Below are 20,174 nucleotides of genomic sequence, written 5' to 3'. Positions count from 1 at the left end.
AACTTGGTTGGAAGCTTGCATAATAATCAACTTGGTTGGAAACTTGGATAATAATCAACTTGGTTGGAAGCTTGGATAATAATCAACTTGGTTGGAAACTTGGATAATAATCAACTTGGTTGGAAGCTTGCATAATAATCAACTTGGTTGGAAACTTGGATAATAATCAACTTGGTTGGAAACTTGGATAATAATCAACTTGGTTGGAAACTTGGATAATAATCAACTTGGTTGGAAACTTGCATAATAATCAACTTGGTTGGAAGCTTGGATAATAATCACCTTGGTTGGAAACTTGGATAATAATCAACTTGGTTGGAAACTTGGATAATAATCAACTTGGTTGGAAGCTTGGATAATAATCAACTTGGTTGGAAACTTGGATAATAATCAACTTGGTTGGAAACTTGGATAATAATCAACTTGGTTGGAAGCTTGGATAATAATCAACTTGGTTGGAAACTTGGATAATAATCAACTTGGTTGGAAACTTGGATAATAATCAACTTGGTTGGAAGCTTGCATAATAATCACCTTGGTTGGAAACTTGGATAATAATCAACTTGGTTGGAAACTTGGATAATAATCAACTTGGTTGGAAACTTGGATAATAATCACCTTGGTTGGAAACTTGGATAATAATCACCTTGGTTGGAAACTTGGATAATAATCAACTTGGTTGGAAACTTGGATAATAATCAACTTGGTTGGAAACTTGGATAATAATCAACTTGGTTGGAAACTTGGATAATAATCACCTTGGTTGGAAACTTGGATAATAATCACCTTGGTTGGAAACTTGGATAATAATCAACTTGGTTGGAAACTTGGATAATAATCAACTTGGTTGGAAACTTGGATAATAATCAACTTGGTTGGAAACTTGGATAATAATCAACTTGGTTGGAAACTTGGATAATAATCAACTTGGTTGGAAACTTGGATAATAATCAACTTGGTTGGAAACTTGGATAATAATCAACTTGGTTGGAAGCTTGGATAATAATCAACTTGGTTGGAAACTTGGATAATAATCAACTTGGTTGGAAACTTGGATAATAATCAACTTGGTTGGAAACTTGGATAATAATCAACTTGGTTGGAAACTTGGATAATAATCAACTTGGTTGGAAACTTGGATAATAATCAACTTGGTTGGAAACTTGGATAATAATCAACTTGGTTGGAAACTTGGATAATAATCACCTTGGTTGGAAGCTTGGATAATAATCAACTTGGTTGGAAACTTGGATAATAATCAACTTGGTTGGAAACTTGGATAATAATCAACTTGGTTGGAAACTTGGATAATAATCAACTTGGTTGGAAACTTGGATAATAATCAACTTGGTTGGAAACTTGGATAATAATCAACTTGGTTGGAAACTTGGATAATAATCACCTTGGTTGGAAACTTGGATAATAATCACCTTGGTTGGAAACTTGGATAATAATCAACTTGGTTGGAAACTTGGATAATAATCAACTTGGTTGGAAACTTGGATAATAATCAACTTGGTTGGAAGCTTGCATAATAATCAACTTGGTTGGAAACTTGGATAATAATCAACTTGGTTGGAAACTTGGATAATAATCAACTTGGTTGGAAACTTGGATAATAATCAACTTGGTTGGAAACTTGGATAATAATCACCTTGGTTGGAAACTTGGATAATAATCACCTTGGTTGGAAACTTGGATAATAATCAACTTGGTTGGAAACTTGGATAATAATCAACTTGGTTGGAAACTTGGATAATAATCAACTTGGTTGGAAACTTGGATAATAATCACCTTGGTTGGAAACTTGGATAATAATCAACTTGGTTGGAAACTTGGATAATAATCAACTTGGTTGGAAACTTGGATAATAATCAACTTGGTTGGAAACTTGGATAATATTCAACTTGGTTGGAAACTTGGATAATAATCAACTTGGTTGGAAACTTGGATAATAATCAACTTGGTTGGAAACTTGGATAATAATCAACTTGGTTGGAAACTTGGATAATAATCAACTTGGTTGGAAACTTGGATAATAATCACCTTGGTTGGAAGCTTGCATAATAATCAACTTGGTTGGAAGCTTGGATAATAATCAACTTGGTTGGAAACTTGGATAATAATCAACTTGGTTGGAAACTTGGATAATAATCAACTTGGTTGGAAACTTGGATAATAATCAATTTGGTTGGAAACTTGGATAATAATCAACTTGGTTGGAAACTTGGATAATATTCAACTTGGTTGGAAACTTGGATAATAATCAACTTGGTTGGAAACTTGGATAATAATCAACTTGGTTGGAAACTTGGATAATAATCAACTTGGTTGGAAGCTTGCATAATAATCAACTTGGTTGGAAGCTTGGATAATAATCAACTTGGTTGGAAACTTGGATAATAATCAACTTGGTTGGAAACTTGGATAATAATCAACTTGGTTGGAAACTTGGATAATAATCAACTTGGTTGGAAGCTTGCATAATAATCAACTTGGTTGGAAACTTGGATAATAATCAACTTGGTTGGAAACTTGGATAATAATCAACTTGGTTGGAAGCTTGGATAATAATCAACTTGGTTGGAAGCTTGGATAATAATCAACTTGGTTGGAAACTTGGATAATAATCAACTTGGTTGGAAGCTTGGATAATAATCAACTTGGTTGGAAGCTTGCATAATAATCAACTTGGTTGGAAGCTTGGATAATAATCAACTTGGTTGGAAACTTGGATAATAATCAACTTGGTTGGAAGCTTGGATAATAATCAACTTGGTTGGAAACTTGGATAATAATCAACTTGGTTGGAAACTTGGATAATAATCAACTTGGTTGGAAGCTTGCATAATAATCAACTTGGTTGGAAACTTGGATAATAATCAACTTGGTTGGAAACTTGGATAATAATCAAGTTGGTTGGAAGCTTGCATAATAATCAACTTGGTTGGAAGCTTGGATAATAATCAACTTGGTTGGAAACTTGGATAATAATCAACTTGGTTGGAAGCTTGCATAATAATCAACTTGGTTGGAAGCTTGCATAATAATCAACTTGGTTGGAAACTTGAATAATAATCAACTTGGTTGGAAACTTGGATAATAATCAACTTGGTTGGAAACTTGGATAATAATCAACTTGGTTGGAAGCTTGCATAATAATCAACTTGGTTGGAAGCTTGGATAATAATCAACTTGGTTGGAAGCTTGGATAATAATCAACTTGGTTGGAAGCTTGCATAATAATCAACTTGGTTGGAAGCTTGGATAATAATCAACTTGGTTGGAAACTTGGATAATAATCAACTTGGTTGGAAACTTGGATAATAATCAACTTGGTTGGAAGCTTGGATAATAATCAACTTGGTTGGAAACTTGGATAATAATCACCTTGGTTGGAAACTTGGATAATAATCAACTTGGTTGGAAACTTGGATAATAATCAACTTGGTTGGAAACTTGGATAATAGTCAACTTGGTTGGAAACTTGGATAATAATCAACTTGGTTGGAAACTTGGATAATAATCAACTTGGTTGGAAACTTGGATAATAGTCAACTTGGTTGGAAACTTGGATAATAATCAACTTGGTTGGAAACTTGGATAATAATCAACTTGGTTGGAAGCTTGCATAATAATCAACTTGGTTGGAAGCTTGGATAATAATCAACTTGGTTGGAAACTTGGATAATAATCAACTTGGTTGGAAGCTTGCATAATAATCAACTTGGTTGGAAACTTGGATAATAATCAACTTGGTTGGAAACTTGGATAAATAATCAACTTGGTTGGAAACTTGGATAATATTCAACTTGGTTGGAAACTTGGATAATAATCAACTTGGTTGGAAACTTGGATAATAATCAACTTGGTTGGAAGCTTGCATAATAATCAACTTGGTTGGAAACTTGGATAATAATCAACTTGGTTGGAAACTTGGATAATAATCAACTTGGTTGGAAACTTGGATAATATTCAACTTGGTTGGAAACTTGGATAATTATCAACTTGGTTGGAAACTTGGATAATAATCAACTTGGTTGGAAACTTGGATAATAATCAACTTGGTTGGAAACTTGGATAATAATCAACTTGGTTGGAAACTTGGATAATAATCACCTTGGTTGGAAGCTTGCATAATAATCAACTTGGTTGGAAGCTTGGATAATAATCAACTTGGTTGGAAACTTGGATAATAATCAACTTGGTTGGAAACTTGGATAATAATCAACTTGGTTGGAAACTTGGATAATAATCAACTTGGTTGGAAACTTGGATAATAATCAACTTGGTTGGAAACTTGGATAATAATCAACTTGGTTGGAAACTTGGATAATATTCAACTTGGTTGGAAACTTGGATAATAATCAACTTGGTTGGAAACTTGGATAATAATCAACTTGGTTGGAAACTTGGATAATAATCAACTTGGTTGGAAGCTTGCATAATAATCAACTTGGTTGGAAGCTTGGATAATAATCAACTTGGTTGGAAACTTGGATAATAATCAACTTGGTTGGAAACTTGGATAATAATCAACTTGGTTGGAAGCTTGCATAATAATCAACTTGGTTGGAAACTTGGATAATAATCAACTTGGTTGGAAACTTGGATAATAATCAACTTGGTTGGAAGCTTGCATAATAATCAACTTGGTTGGAAGCTTGGATAATAATCAACTTGGTTGGAAACTTGGATAATAATCAACTTGGTTGGAAGCTTGGATAATAATCAACTTGGTTGGAAACTTGGATAATAATCAACTTGGTTGGAAACTTGGATAATAATCAACTTGGTTGGAAGCTTGCATAATAATCAACTTGGTTGGAAACTTGGATAATAATCAACTTGGTTGGAAGCTTGCATAATAATCAACTTGGTTGGAAGCTTGGATAATAATCAACTTGGTTGGAAACTTGGATAATAATCAACTTGGTTGGAAGCTTGCATAATAATCAACTTGGTTGGAAACTTGGATAATAATCAACTTGGTTGGAAGCTTGCATAATAATCAACTTGGTTGGAAGCTTGCATAATAATCAACTTGGTTGGAAACTTGGATAATAATCAACTTGGTTGGAAACTTGGATAATAATCAACTTGGTTGGAAACTTGGATAATAATCAACTTGGTTGGAAGCTTGCATAATAATCAACTTGGTTGGAAGCTTGCATAATAATCAACTTGGTTGGAAGCTTGGATAATAATCAACTTGGTTGGAAGCTTGGATAATAATCAACTTGGTTGGAAGCTTGCATAATAATCAACTTGGTTGGAAGCTTGCATAATAATCAACTTGGTTGGAAGCTTGGATAATAATCAACTTGGTTGGAAGCTTGGATAATAATCAACTTGGTTGGAAGCTTGGATAATAATCAACTTGGTTGGAAACTTGGATAATAATCAACTTGGTTGGAAGCTTGGATAATAATCAACTTGGTTGGAAACTTGGATAATAATCAACTTGGTTGGAAACTTGGATAATAATCAACTTGGTTGGAAGCTTGCATAATAATCAACTTGGTTGGAAACTTGGATAATAATCAACTTGGTTGGAAACTTGGATAATAATCAACTTGGTTGGAAGCTTGCATAATAATCAACTTGGTTGGAAGCTTGGATAATAATCAACTTGGTTGGAAACTTGGATAATAATCAACTTGGTTGGAAGCTTGCATAATAATCAACTTGGTTGGAAACTTGGATAATAATCAACTTGGTTGGAAGCTTGCATAATAATCAACTTGGTTGGAAGCTTGCATAATAATCAACTTGGTTGGAAGCTTGCATAATAATCAACTTGGTTGGAAACTTGGATAATAATCAACTTGGTTGGAAGCTTGCATAATAATCAACTTGGTTGGAAACTTGGATAATAATCAACTTGGTTGGAAACTTGGATAATAATCAACTTGGTTGGAAACTTGGATAATAATCAACTTGGTTGGAAGCTTGCATAATAATCAACTTGGTTGGAAGCTTGCATAATAATCAACTTGGTTGGAAGCTTGGATAATAATCAACTTGGTTGGAAGCTTGGATAATAATCAACTTGGTTGGAAGCTTGCATAATAATCAACTTGGTTGGAAGCTTGCATAATAATCAACTTGGTTGGAAGCTTGGATAATAATCAACTTGGTTGGAAGCTTGGATAATAATCAACTTGGTTGGAAACTTGGATAATAATCAACTTGGTTGGAAGCTTGCATAATAATCAACTTGGTTGGAAGCTTGGATAATAATCAACTTGGTTGGAAGCTTGGATAATAATCAACTTGGTTGGAAGCTTGCATAATAATCAACTTGGTTGGAAGCTTGGATAATAATCAACTTGGTTGGAAACTTGGATAATAATCAACTTGGTTGGAAACTTGGATAATAATCAACTTGGTTGGAAGCTTGGATAATAATCAACTTGGTTGGAAACTTGGATAATAATCACCTTGGTTGGAAACTTGGATAATAATCAACTTGGTTGGAAACTTGGATAATAATCAACTTGGTTGGAAACTTGGATAATAGTCAACTTGGTTGGAAACTTGGATAATAATCAACTTGGTTGGAAACTTGGATAATAATCAACTTGGTTGGAAACTTGGATAATAGTCAACTTGGTTGGAAACTTGGATAATAATCAACTTGGTTGGAAACTTGGATAATAATCAACTTGGTTGGAAGCTTGCATAATAATCAACTTGGTTGGAAGCTTGGATAATAATCAACTTGGTTGGAAACTTGGATAATAATCAACTTGGTTGGAAGCTTGCATAATAATCAACTTGGTTGGAAGCTTGCATAATAATCAACTTGGTTGGAAACTTGGATAATAATCAACTTGGTTGGAAGCTTGCATAATAATCAACTTGGTTGGAAACTTGGATAATAATCAACTTGGTTGGAAACTTGGATAATAATCAACTTGGTTGGAAACTTGGATAATAATCAACTTGGTTGGAAGCTTGCATAATAATCAACTTGGTTGGAAGCTTGGATAATAATCAACTTGGTTGGAAACTTGGATAATAATCAACTTGGTTGGAAACTTGGATAATAATCAACTTGGTTGGAAACTTGGATAATAATCAACTTGGTTGGAAACTTGGATAATAATCAATTTGGTTGGAAACTTGGATAATAATCAACTTGGTTGGAAACTTGGATAATATTCAACTTGGTTGGAAACTTGGATAATAATCAACTTGGTTGGAAACTTGGATAATAATCAACTTGGTTGGAAACTTGGATAATAATCAACTTGGTTGGAAACTTGGATAATAATCAACTTGGTTGGAAGCTTGCATAATAATCAACTTGGTTGGAAGCTTGGATAATAATCAACTTGGTTGGAAACTTGGATAATAATCAACTTGGTTGGAAGCTTGGATAATAATTATCAACTTGGTTGGAAACTTGGATAATAATCAACTTGGTTGGAAACTTGGATAATAATCAACTTGGTTGGAAGCTTGCATAATAATCAACTTGGTTGGAAACTTGGATAGTAATCAACTTGGTTGGAAACTTGGATAATAATCAACTTGGTTGGAAGCTTGCATAATAATCAACTTGGTTGGAAACTTGGATAATAATCAACTTGGTTGGAAGCTTGGATAATAATCAACTTGGTTGGAAACTTGGATAATAATCAACTTGGTTGGAAACTTGGATAATAATCAACTTGGTTGGAAGCTTGCATAATAATCAACTTGGTTGGAAACTTGGATAATAATCAACTTGGTTGGAAACTTGGATAATAATCAACTTGGTTGGAAACTTGGATAATAATAATCAACTTGGTTGGAAGCTTGCATAATAATCAACTTGGTTGGAAACTTGGATAATAATCAACTTGGTTGGAAACTTGGATAATAATCAACTTGGTTGGAAGCTTGCATAATAATCAACTTGGTTGGAAGCTTGCATAATAATCAACTTGGTTGGAAACTTGGATAATAATCAACTTGGTTGGAAGCTTGCATAATAATCAACTTGGTTGGAAGCTTGGATAATAATCAACTTGGTTGGAAACTTGGATAATAATCAACTTGGTTGGAAGCTTGCATAATAATCAACTTGGTTGGAAGCTTGCATAATAATCAACTTGGTTGGAAACTTGGATAATAATCAACTTGGTTGGAAGCTTGCATAATAATCAACTTGGTTGGAAGCTTGGATAATAATCAACTTGGTTGGAAGCTTGGATAATAATCAACTTGGTTGGAAACTTGGATAATAATCAACTTGGTTGGAAACTTGGATAATAATCAACTTGGTTGGAAACTTGGATAATAATCAACTTGGTTGGAAACTTGGATAATAATCAACTTGGTTGGAAACTTGGATAATAATCAACTTGGTTGGAAGCTTGGATAATAATCAACTTGGTTGGAAACTTGGATAATAATCAACTTGGTTGGAAACTTGGATAATAATCAACTTGGTTGGAAGCTTGGATAATAATCAACTTGGTTGGAAACTTGGATAATAATCAACTTGGTTGGAAACTTGGATAATAATCAACTTGGTTGGAAACTTGGATAATAATCAACTTGGTTGGAAACTTGGATAATAATCAACTTGGTTGGAAGCTTGGATAATAATCAACTTGGTTGGAAACTTGGATAATAATCAACTTGGTTGGAAGCTTGCATAATAATCAACTTGGTTGGAAACTTGGATAATAATCAACTTGGTTGGAAGCTTGGATAATAATCAACTTGGTTGGAAACTTGGATAATAATCAACTTGGTTGGAAGCTTGCATAATAATCAACTTGGTTGGAAACTTGGATAATAATCAACTTGGTTGGAAACTTGGATAATAATCAACTTGGTTGGAAACTTGGATAATAATCAACTTGGTTGGAAGCTTGCATAATAATCAACTTGGTTGGAAGCTTGGATAATAATCAACTTGGTTGGAAACTTGGATAATAATCAACTTGGTTGGAAACTTGGATAATAATCAACTTGGTTGGAAACTTGGATAATAATCAACTTGGTTGGAAGCTTGCATAATAATCAACTTGGTTGGAAGCTTGGATAATAATCAACTTGGTTGGAAACTTGGATAATAATCAACTTGGTTGGAAGCTTGCATAATAATCAACTTGGTTGGAAACTTGGATAATAATCAACTTGGTTGGAAGCTTGCATAATAATCAACTTGGTTGGAAACTTGGATAATAATCAACTTGGTTGGAAGCTTGGATAATAATCAACTTGGTTGGAAACTTGGATAATAATCAACTTGGTTGGAAGCTTGCATAATAATCAACTTGGTTGGAAACTTGGATAATAATCAACTTGGTTGGAAACTTGGATAATAATCAACTTGGTTGGAAGCTTGGATAATAATCAACTTGGTTGGAAGCTTGCATAATAATCAACTTGGTTGGAAACTTGGATAATAATCAACTTGGTTGGAAACTTGGATAATAATCAACTTGGTTGGAAACTTGGATAATAATCAACTTGGTTGGAAGCTTGCATAATAATCAACTTGGTTGGAAGCTTGGATAATAATCAACTTGGTTGGAAACTTGGATAATAATCAACTTGGTTGGAAGCTTGGATAATAATCAACTTGGTTGGAAACTTGGATAATAATCAACTTGGTTGGAAACTTGGATAACAAGCGTTATGCCTAGGTTCCTTGTCGGGGAAGTAATGTGAGTTGACAAAGAGGAAGACGCAGAAAACATGCTATGACATGATATTTCGCTCACAAGGTTCAAACATACATGGAGGCGGCCATCTTGGATTTTGACGTGGCGACCCAATTTTAAATAGCATTCTTCCTTATTCGTAGATACATCCACACACCAGATTAGAAGTTGGTACTTCGCTTATTTTTCAAGATATTCCGCTCACAAGGTTCAGACATACATGGCATCAGACATACATGGCGGTGGCCATCTTGGATTTTGACGTGGGGACCCAATTTCCAATAGCGTTCTTCCTTATTCGTAGATACACCCACACACCAGATTAGAAGTTGGTACTTCGCTTATTTTTCAAGATATTCCGCTCACAAGGTTCAGACATACATGGCATCAGACATACATGGTGGCGGCCATCTTGGATTTGGACGTGGGTTGCACCCACACACCAAATTCGAATGCGGACCTTCGCTTACGCACGCACGCACGCCCGGATACACGGATGGAGGGGAAACGGGGACAATAATCAACTTGGATGGAAATTTAATAGCCGGTTTACTTGGTTGGAAAGTTGATAACCGGTTTACTTAGTTGGAAAGTTAATAACCGATTTACTTGGTGAGAAAGTTAATAACCAATTTACTTGATTGGAAAGATAACCGATTTACTTAGTTGGAAAGATAACCGATTTACTTAGTTGGAAAGCGAGTAACCAATTTACTTAGAAAGATAATAACCGATTTACTTAGTTGGAAAGTTAATAACCGATTTATTTAGTTGGAAAGCTAATAACCAAATTACTTGGAACAAAAAGTTGTGTCCGTTTAACAACAAAAGAGCCCATTTTTAAAGCCTATATTTCTGGGATTGAGAAAGAAGCACCGGGACCTCGAGCTTAAAATAGTTCAAAATTAGTAACATTTATTATTCCACCACAGCAGAAACCGTTTAGAAGGACACATGAGGAACAGACAAATTATATATAGCAACATTTCTTGACACAATACAAATTCACCTCCAATATAAAATCACTGCATTTTACATCCTCGTTGAGATTCACAGATGGAAATGCAATGTTTTTGAAGTACAACATGCTCTCTTTTGATAAAACTCATTTGCGAAGTGACGGGTATGCACGCCAACGCAAAGTATTAACTCAAACTGTACTTTTGATAGTTCTGTCCCTGAGAGAAAGAGAAAGAGCCGTTGAGGGCAACTCTTACCAACAGAGCCCCCAGTGGACAGTTGGCAGAACTCATACAGGCCATCAAATACTGGGCAATCCTCCCCAACGTTAACTGCAAAACAAGACGAAACGATGACAGATCCGTGGTCAAAATCAAACCATGTACACAGACACTTGCATTGCACAAGTATATTCAAATACCATGTGCCCTTACATCGCTGCATCTGCTTGCTGTACTCGGACATGTTATCTGGCCGGATGGATCTCAAGAACTTGATGTAATCATCACTGTGGTACTTCGTCATTTCCTCCGCCAAGGCTTTGTGAGGCCGCTGGAGATGAGACAATTCAATAAACACATGTTTCACAAAAACACAGGTACCACCATAGCACCTCTCCACATTCTGTTGGTAAATATAACGTTGCTATTAAATTACATATTTTTGCGGTTATGGAAAAAGTCCCCAGGGTGACACACTGAACACATAAGGAACCCTCAGTAAGATATATCATTCCTAAGTGTGCTTGTCAGGTTACCTTCCCCTTCGTAACAGGAAGGGAGAAAATGCATTGTGTGTGTTTAGCAGGTTCAATCACCTTTGTAATTTCCCACTTGAAATCCCACTATCCATCCATCCCAATCCCTCACCCTCTCTCAAACCTCTTTGCCCATGCCTCCCCTAAAATCCTTCACCCTTTCCCTCTCAAACCTATCAAACTATGTCAAACTCAAGACTGTTAAACCAAAGCTTTCAGAATCATTGGAATCTCCCACGATAAAGCTGATTGCAAGGGCCTTTCACTCACTCACTGCAGGCAGGTAGGTGATCTTTTTGTCTTCTACCGACTCCTATCCGGCCTAGCTCCCCCAACTCTATCTGTGCTCTGTCCCCCAAATATTCCTACAGGTCGCACAAGATCTGCCAGCAACCCTCTTCTGGTGAAATTGCCAAAATAAAGACTCTCTGCTCACCTTCACCCTCTCATTCCTCTTTACTCTCACCTCTGGAACAAACTCCCTCACTCTCTTCAATCCTACTCCTCCCTCCAGGTCTTTAAAACAAGCTGTTCACCACCATCTCTTATCTCCCCCCATCCAAAACCTTGATCTTTTCTACCCCCGCTAATTCACCCCAGATCCACTTTTCTGAAATACCGACTTCTTTCCTGGAAGTCCTAGCAGTGTCCATGTGTTTTATAACTTCCCCCCCCCCCCCATGCCTCCTCCACCCAAGCCCTCTCCCTCCCACAGATCTCCTGATGTCCCTGGTTTTTGCTGTTGTACTTGTGTGCTTCCCTCTCTCTCCCCATCTTGTCTCCCGCTCCCTTTATTGCACGTTTTGTGTGTCCACTTGTTTGTTTTTTTGTGATTAATGTTAGCTCTTACACGAGCCTCGAACTTGTATACAAAAAAACCCTGTACTGGATTAAAGCTCCCCCCCCCCACCCACCCCCACCCCACCCATCTTCTTAATCCCTTTCAACCCTTCCCTTCCTCAATCCATTTAAAACTTTTCTCCCATCCTTATATCCTCACCTGCACCTTCCCACAGCATAAACTATGCATAAACCAAAACATGTCTTTCAGCACATGCATTACATTACAAAACAAGAAAGAGCAATCAGATTGTAGACCCTCGCCAGGAACGTTTTTAGTGATTTTTAAGGCTTTTGTAATAAAACAAATATGGCGGCCGAACCACGTGACCGATGTCATTATTTTCCCCCCACCAATTTATCACGAGATGACGCTCAATTTCATCTTGATTGGAGGAAGTTTTGCACTTGTCGAATTATGACATCATAATGGAGCCACATATGACATCATCAACATTTTATTCCCCATGGAGAGTTCTTTACAATGAACCATGTCTCAATTTTTTCTGTTCAGCACTTTCGGAGATAGAGGTGCAAAGTTTTTCGGTTTTTCCAAGATGGCGGCCGAACCACGTGACCTATGACGTCACCATTAACATATTTTATTCCCCATGGAGAGTTCTTTACAATGAGCCATGTCTCAATTTTTTCTGTTCAGCACTTTCGGAGATATAGAGGTGCAAAGTTTTTCGGTTTTTCCAAGATGGCGGCCGAACTACAGGGCAAGACAAATACGTGTGCAAAGTTTGGCGATTCTACGTGCAACGGTGTAAACGTAGTGCTGCAGACAGACAAACAGATCAACATACTTGCTGGAAAAACAAGAAGTCATGCGGAGCACGATACTTGCAAAATCCGCCCCCCACCCCCAAGAAAAAAGATTCCATTGATACAGCAAATTGTCCATTTCAGCAAGATTAAAATTGACAATCTTGATCAAAGCTCGGGTCAACAGGAAGAAAAGCGACGATTTTTCAGATGAAAAATGATTTTGTAAGGTTGACCTTGAGTTGATCTTTGACCTTTTGACCTCAAAAATAGTTAGTTTCCCTATTTAGTGACAATGTGCAAATGCTGTTCAATTTTCAAGTCAATCGGATGAAAATTGAGGATTTTAAAAACTTGGCCTATGTTGACCTTTTGGCCTATGTTGACCTCAAAAATAGTTGGTGGTTGAATTCAGTGACCAGATATGGAAATCCTCTTAGAATTTCAAGTCAATCAAATGAAAACTGGTGATTTTAGAAATTTGGCCTATGTTGACCTTTTGGCCTAGGTTGACCTCAAATATACTTGGTGGTTGAATTCAGTGACCAGATATGCAAGTCCTCTTCAAATTTCAAGTCAATCGGATGAAAATTGAGGATTTTAGAAATCTGGCAAAGTTGGTGACCTTTGGCTGATGTTGACCTTTTGACCCCAAAAACAATAGGCTTCTCAATTGGGACGACCCATACAACTTGGTAAAGTTTCGTGACGATCGGTTTAGAATTGTGACCTGTACGCCGGTGACAAACAAACAGACAAACAGACAAAGACAGACAAAGACAGACAGACCTAGAGTCCCTGTATATAGAGAGTTGTGTCAACTCAAATTTGGACGCCATTTTGTGTCTAAGTGTGTCGGATTAGATATACATGTACATTCGCGATATGGGGTGATATATTCTAAACCTGCTAAAAAAAAATTTACTACAAATATTTAGTCTTATTATTACATACAGGTGATATTTGTTTTGTCAAAAACTCAGCTATTGCCGTGAAAAAGAGCTGTGTGGTGATATTAAAAGTGGTATGGCAATGCATATTACAAGCCAACACTGCATATAAGAGCTAACATTATAAGTAAGACAAACCAATGCTGTCGTTCTCTGAATTTTAATAACTTTTAGAAAGGAGTGTGGGCATATCCAATATTTTTTAAAGGGTGCCGAGAGCAATTCCGGTGTAGGACTTCCAGCCGACATATAGTCTAACACACTTAAAACAAATTCTGTACGTGGTATTGCCATATTTCTAGTGTACAACTTTAGTTTTATCGACATTTATATTCAATTTCCATTGTAATGATTTAACAAGCTGCAAGTCAGCTTCTGTCTCTGACATAAGGAAAACGTCATCGGCATCTAGTAAGATTGAAACGTTCATTTATTACTACACCCTTGCCCAGAACTCTGATGGATATTGCCTGATCGATTAATATGTTTCATAGCTGGCGACTTAATTAACACTTAATTTTCGACTGCGCCAAGCCGTAATTAAACAGAGAAAAAACTTTTAAAAATACCTGCAGTGTGCACGGTTCGTCTAGTCGAACAGATATGGAAAAGCACAGATACGACGTCGTATTCACCATAACTTGTTTAATTTCACCAGGAACACGATGAGGCCAACACAGTAAACATTCAGTACAAAACTTGGTTCATACATTCAGTACAGAACATGATTCATACATTCAGACCGTAAGAAAACTCTGCCCGTAATACAACACTCTGACCAGACCAACACTTCATCACACTACGTTCACTCCTCACAAGTGAAACTCATCACTACTCCGTTCACTCCTCACAAGTGAGACACCATCACTACTCCGTTCACTCCTCACAAGTGACTCATCACTGCTCCGTTCATTCCTTTAAATCACTTCCCTTTAAAAGGGTTTTCAACGGACAGACAACTAAAAAAAAACCGAGCAGATAGAATTGCTTTTGAACATCGATCATCAAGCGGCGTGGGCCTACCTGGCAGAGTCTCGAGGAGTCGATCGCTTTCCAGCTCTTTCGTCTGACTTTCGCTTCCCAAATTTGTCTTCTGACTTTATCACTTGGAAATCTATACATCTTATATTTCCCAGATTGGTTTGAACAACCAAAAGCAGAACAACCAGTCATTTTGTTTAGCAATAAACAACATTCCCGTACCAAGCTGACGTTCACGCACGGTGAAGTTAGACACAAAATGGCGCCACGAAATCACGTGACCAGAAATCTCGGGTCAGCGCATGGCGCAACTCTCTTTATACAGGGACTCTAGACAGACCCATAAACGCAACCGACCAATATACTTGAAAAATCTTCGATTTTGCAAGTAACAATCAAACCGACTCAAATGCAATACCCTCTAGCAAGGGTTACAATCAAAACCATATTACTGGTCATCCCAGCTCTAAGGGCGCACTGAATGGAAGGTTCTGGAGGATTGAGGCGCAATCTGGAGGCTCGGCGGAAAACACACAGCGAGTGATTACGAGGCAGGCAGCCAGAGTAAACAAAAAAAATTCTCACTCCTCTCTGCACTTGTGCAGTCAGGAAGAATTCGGAGGCACAGGATTGTAAAACGGCAAGCTTGTCTTCCTACGGATGCTCTGATTCGTGTTCAAAATATAACATTCAATTCAAAAGCACTGCTCTGTCTGCGCGATAAAATTATAACATGTTAAAATACAATTTATTTTATTTTAATAATATGTTAGTTAATATAAATATAAATGTATTTCATATTGAAATAAAAAAATTATAACAAAATTATTAAAGTGCAAGTAAAGTGACAATGTATATTGGGCCTTATTAGGGAGAATTATGTTCATTTTTAACATTTATTTGGCAATACACAATATTTAGTGATTATAGTTAACATAATTAGCATATTTTTGCCATTTTTCAACACATATCTTCATCTATATATATATATAAAACACAGTTTGTGTATGCGTGTGTGTGTGTGTGTATGTAATGTTACCGATAGACTCCTAAACGGAGAGGCTCACGTACTTGATATTTGGCACAGACATGGCCATTGAGCCTGGGACGAACATGGCTGACCTAAAAATTTATTTCATAATATGCTTTTACCATATTTTTATCTCAGCGCGAAATATTATGACCGGAATCTGACCGGTCGCAGAGCAGCACGCTGATTCGCTCAGAGCGATCACGTGATGTTCCCTGCCGCCATTACTCAGTTACGTGTTCGCACGTATTTCAGAGCGAAAAGCAATTGCCTTTTTTAACATTTAAGCGACGAACATTGCCATTCACACCACATAGCTTTTCTTCCCTTTCATCTTTAGATTCATATTTTTTGCCATAACGTAGCGCATTATGGCTCTCTCGAGCTCGAGTTAGCCAATCACCTGGGAGCATGAGGCCACGTTGACCACGCCCACGACAAGACGCAGAGTTGCAATCGATCGCTCAGAGCGATCACGTGATGTTCCTTGCAGCGCGACTATCTATATATATCACTCAGATCCCTCACAATCGACCACCACCACCTCCTCCTGCAATACTAAATACCACTCAGATCCCTCACAATCGACCACCACCTCCTCCTCCTGCAATACTAAATATCACCCAGATCCCTCACAATCGACCACCACCTCCTCCTACAATACTAAATATCACCCAGATCCCTCACAATCGACCACCACCTCCTCCTGCAATACTAAATACCACTCAGATCCCTCACAATCGACCACCACCTCCTCCTCCTGCAATACTAAATATCACCCAGATCCCTCACAATCGACCACCACCTCCTCCTACAATACTAAATATCACCCAGATCCCTTGGAATCGACCACCACCTCCTCCTCCTGCAATACTAAATATCACCCAGATCCCTCACAATCGACCACCACCTCCTCCTACAATACTAAATATCACCCAGATCCCTTGGAATCGACCACCACCTCCTCCTCCTGCAATACTAAATATCACTCAGATCCCTCACAATCGACCACCACCACCTCCTCCTGCAATACTAAATATCACCCAGATCCCTTGGAATCGACCACCACCTCCTCCTCCTGCAATACTAAATATCACTCAGATCCCTCACAATCGACCACCACCACCTCCTCCTGCAATACTAAATATCACCCAGATCCCTTGGAATCGACCACCACCTCCTCCTCCTGCAATACTAAATATCACCCAGATCCCTCACAATCGACCACCACCTCCTCCTACAATACTAAATATCACCCAGATCCCTTGGAATCGACCACCACCTCCTCCTCCTGCAATACTAAATATCACTCAGATCCCTCACAATCGACCACCACCACCTCCTCCTGCAATACTAAATATCACCCAGATCCCTTGGAATCGACCACCACCTCCTCCTCCTGCAATACTAAATATCACCCAGATCCCTCACAATCGACCACCACCTCCTCCTACAATACTAAATATCACCCAGATCCCTTGGAATCGACCACCACCTCCTCCTCCTGCAATACTAAATATCACTCAGATCCCTCACAATCGACCACCACCACCTCCTCCTGCAATACTAAATATCACCCAGATCCCTTGGAATCGACCACCACCTCCTCCTCCTGCAATACTAAATATCACCCAGATCCCTCACAATCGACCACCACCTCCTCCTACAATACTAAATATCACCCAGATCCCTTGGAATCGACCACCACCTCCTCCTCCTGCAATACTAAATATCACCCAGATCCCTCACAATCGACCACCACCACCTCCTCCTACAATACTAAATATCACCCAGATCCCTTGGAATCGACCACCACCTCCTCCTCCTGCAATACTAAATATCACCCAGATCCCTCACAATCGACCACCACCTCCTCCTACAATACTAAATATCACCCAGATCCCTTGGAATCGACCACCACCTCCTCCTCCTGCAATACTAAATATCACTCGGATCCCTCACAATCGACCACCACCACCTCCTCCTGCAATACTAAATATCACTCAGATCCCTCACAATCGACCACCACCTCCTCCTACAATACTAAATATCACCCAGATCCCTTGGAATCGACCACCACCTCCTCCTCCTGCAATACTAAATATCACTCAGATCCCTCACAATCGACCACCACCTCCTCCTACAATACTAAATATCACCCAGATCCCTTGGAATCGACCACCACCTCCTCCTCCTGCAATACTAAATATCACTCAGATCCCTCACAATCGACCACCACCACCTCCTCCTGCAATACTAAATATCACTCAGATCCCTCACAATCGACCACCACCACCTCCTACAATACTAAATATCACTCAGATCCCTCACAATCGACCACCACCACCTCCTACAATACTAAATATCACTCAGATCCCTCACAATCGACCACCACCCCCTCCTACAATACTAAATATCACCCAGATCCCTTGGAATCGACCACCACCTCCTCCTCCTGCAATACTAAATATCACTCAGATCCCTCACAATCGACCACCACCACCTCCTCCTACAATACTAAATATCACCCAGATCCCTCACAATCGACCACCACCTCCTCCTACAATACTAAATATCACCCAGATCCCTTGGAATCGACCACCACCTCCTCCTCCTCCTGCAATACTAAATATCACTCAGATCCCTCACAATCGACCACCTCCTGCAATATCACCCAGATCCCTCACAATCGACCACCACCTCCTCCTACAATACTAAATATCACCCAGATCCCTTGGAATCGACCACCACCTCCTCCTCCTGCAATACTAAATATCACCCAGATCCCTCACAATCGACCACCACCACCTCCTCCTACAATACTAAATATCACCCAGATCCCTTGGAATCGACCACCACCTCCTCCTCCTGCAATACTAAATATCACCCAGATCCCTCACAATCGACCACCACCTCCTCCTACAATACTAAATATCACCCAGATCCCTTGGAATCGACCACCACCACCTCCTCCTGCAATACTAAATATCACCCAGATCCCTTGGAATCGACCACCACCTCCTCCTCCTGCAATACTAAATATCACTCAGATCCCTCACAATCGACCACCACCACCTCCTCCTGCAATACTAAATATCACTCAGATCCCTCACAATCGACCACCACCACCTCCTCCTGCAATACTAAATATCACCCAGATCCCTTGGAATCGACCACCACCTCCTCCTCCTGCAATACTAAATATCACCCAGATCCCTCACAATCGACCACCACCTCCTCCTACAATACTAAATATCACCCAGATCCCTTGGAATCGACCACCACCTCCTCCTCCTGCAATACTAAATATCACCCAGATCCCTCACAATCGACCACCACCACCTCCTCCTACAATACTAAATATCACCCAGATCCCTTGGAATCGACCACCACCTCCTCCTCCTGAAATACTAAATATCACCCAGATCCCTCACAATCGACCACCACCTCCTCCTACAATACTAAATATCACCCAGATCCCTTGGAATCGACCACCACCTCCTCCTCCTCCTGCAATACTAAATATCACTCAGATCCCTCACAATCGACCACCACCACCTCCTCCTGCAAAACTAAATATCACTCAGATCCCTCACAATCGACCACCACCACCTCCTCCTACAATACTAAATATCACCCAGATCCCTTGGAATCGACCACCACCTCCTCCTCCTGCAATACTAAATATCACTCAGATCCCTCACAATCGACCACCACCCTCCTCCTACAATACTAAATATCACCCAGATCCCTTGGAATCGACCACCACCTCCTCCTCCTGCAATACTAAATATCACTCAGATCCCTCACAATCGACCACCACCACCTCCTCCTGCAATACTAAATATCACTCAGATCCCTCACAATCGACCACCACCACCTCCTACAATACTAAATATCACTCGGATCCCTCACAATCGACCACCACCACCTCCTCCTGCAATACTAAATATCACTCAGATCCCTCACAATCGACCACCACCTCCTCCTACAATACTAAATATCACCCAGATCCCTTGGAATCGACCACCACCTCCTCCTCCTGCAATACTAAATATCACTCAGATCCCTCACAATCGACCACCACCTCCTCCTACAATACTAAATATCACCCAGATCCCTTGGAATCGACCACCACCTCCTCCTCCTGCTGCTGCAATACTAAATATCACTCAGATCCCTCACAATCGACCACCACCACCTCCTCCTGCAATACTAAA

The 20,174-nt window shown here is 38.9% G+C and overlaps 1 protein-coding gene across 2 annotated transcripts in view; it reads right to left on the bottom strand.

The window, feature by feature from the left end:
• The window catches only part of LOC137436909 (putative histone deacetylase 1-B), an 87,168-nt gene that overhangs the window by 46,780 nt on the left and 20,214 nt on the right, over positions 1 to 20,174 (bottom strand). For both annotated transcript variants that reach the window (XR_013621572.1, XM_068131127.2), the window contains exons 3-4: positions 11,063 to 11,180; positions 10,886 to 10,960 (exon numbers count right to left, since the gene is read on the bottom strand). Coding sequence is in view for 1 of the 2 variants with exons in the window: in XM_068131127.2 (XP_067987228.1) it covers positions 10,886 to 10,960; positions 11,063 to 11,180 (193 nt within the window). In the remaining variant the exon portion in view is untranslated. The remainder of the gene's footprint in view (positions 1 to 10,885; positions 10,961 to 11,062; positions 11,181 to 20,174) is intronic.

The sequence above is a fragment of the Myxine glutinosa genome, unplaced genomic scaffold, assembly GCF_964187855.1.
Source record: "Myxine glutinosa unplaced genomic scaffold, kmMyxGlut1.1 SCAFFOLD_669, whole genome shotgun sequence".
Lineage (NCBI taxonomy): Eukaryota > Metazoa > Chordata > Myxini > Myxiniformes > Myxinidae > Myxine > Myxine glutinosa.
The sequence above is the reverse complement of the archived record's forward strand: the minus strand, read 5'-3'. Positions and strand labels throughout refer to the sequence as shown.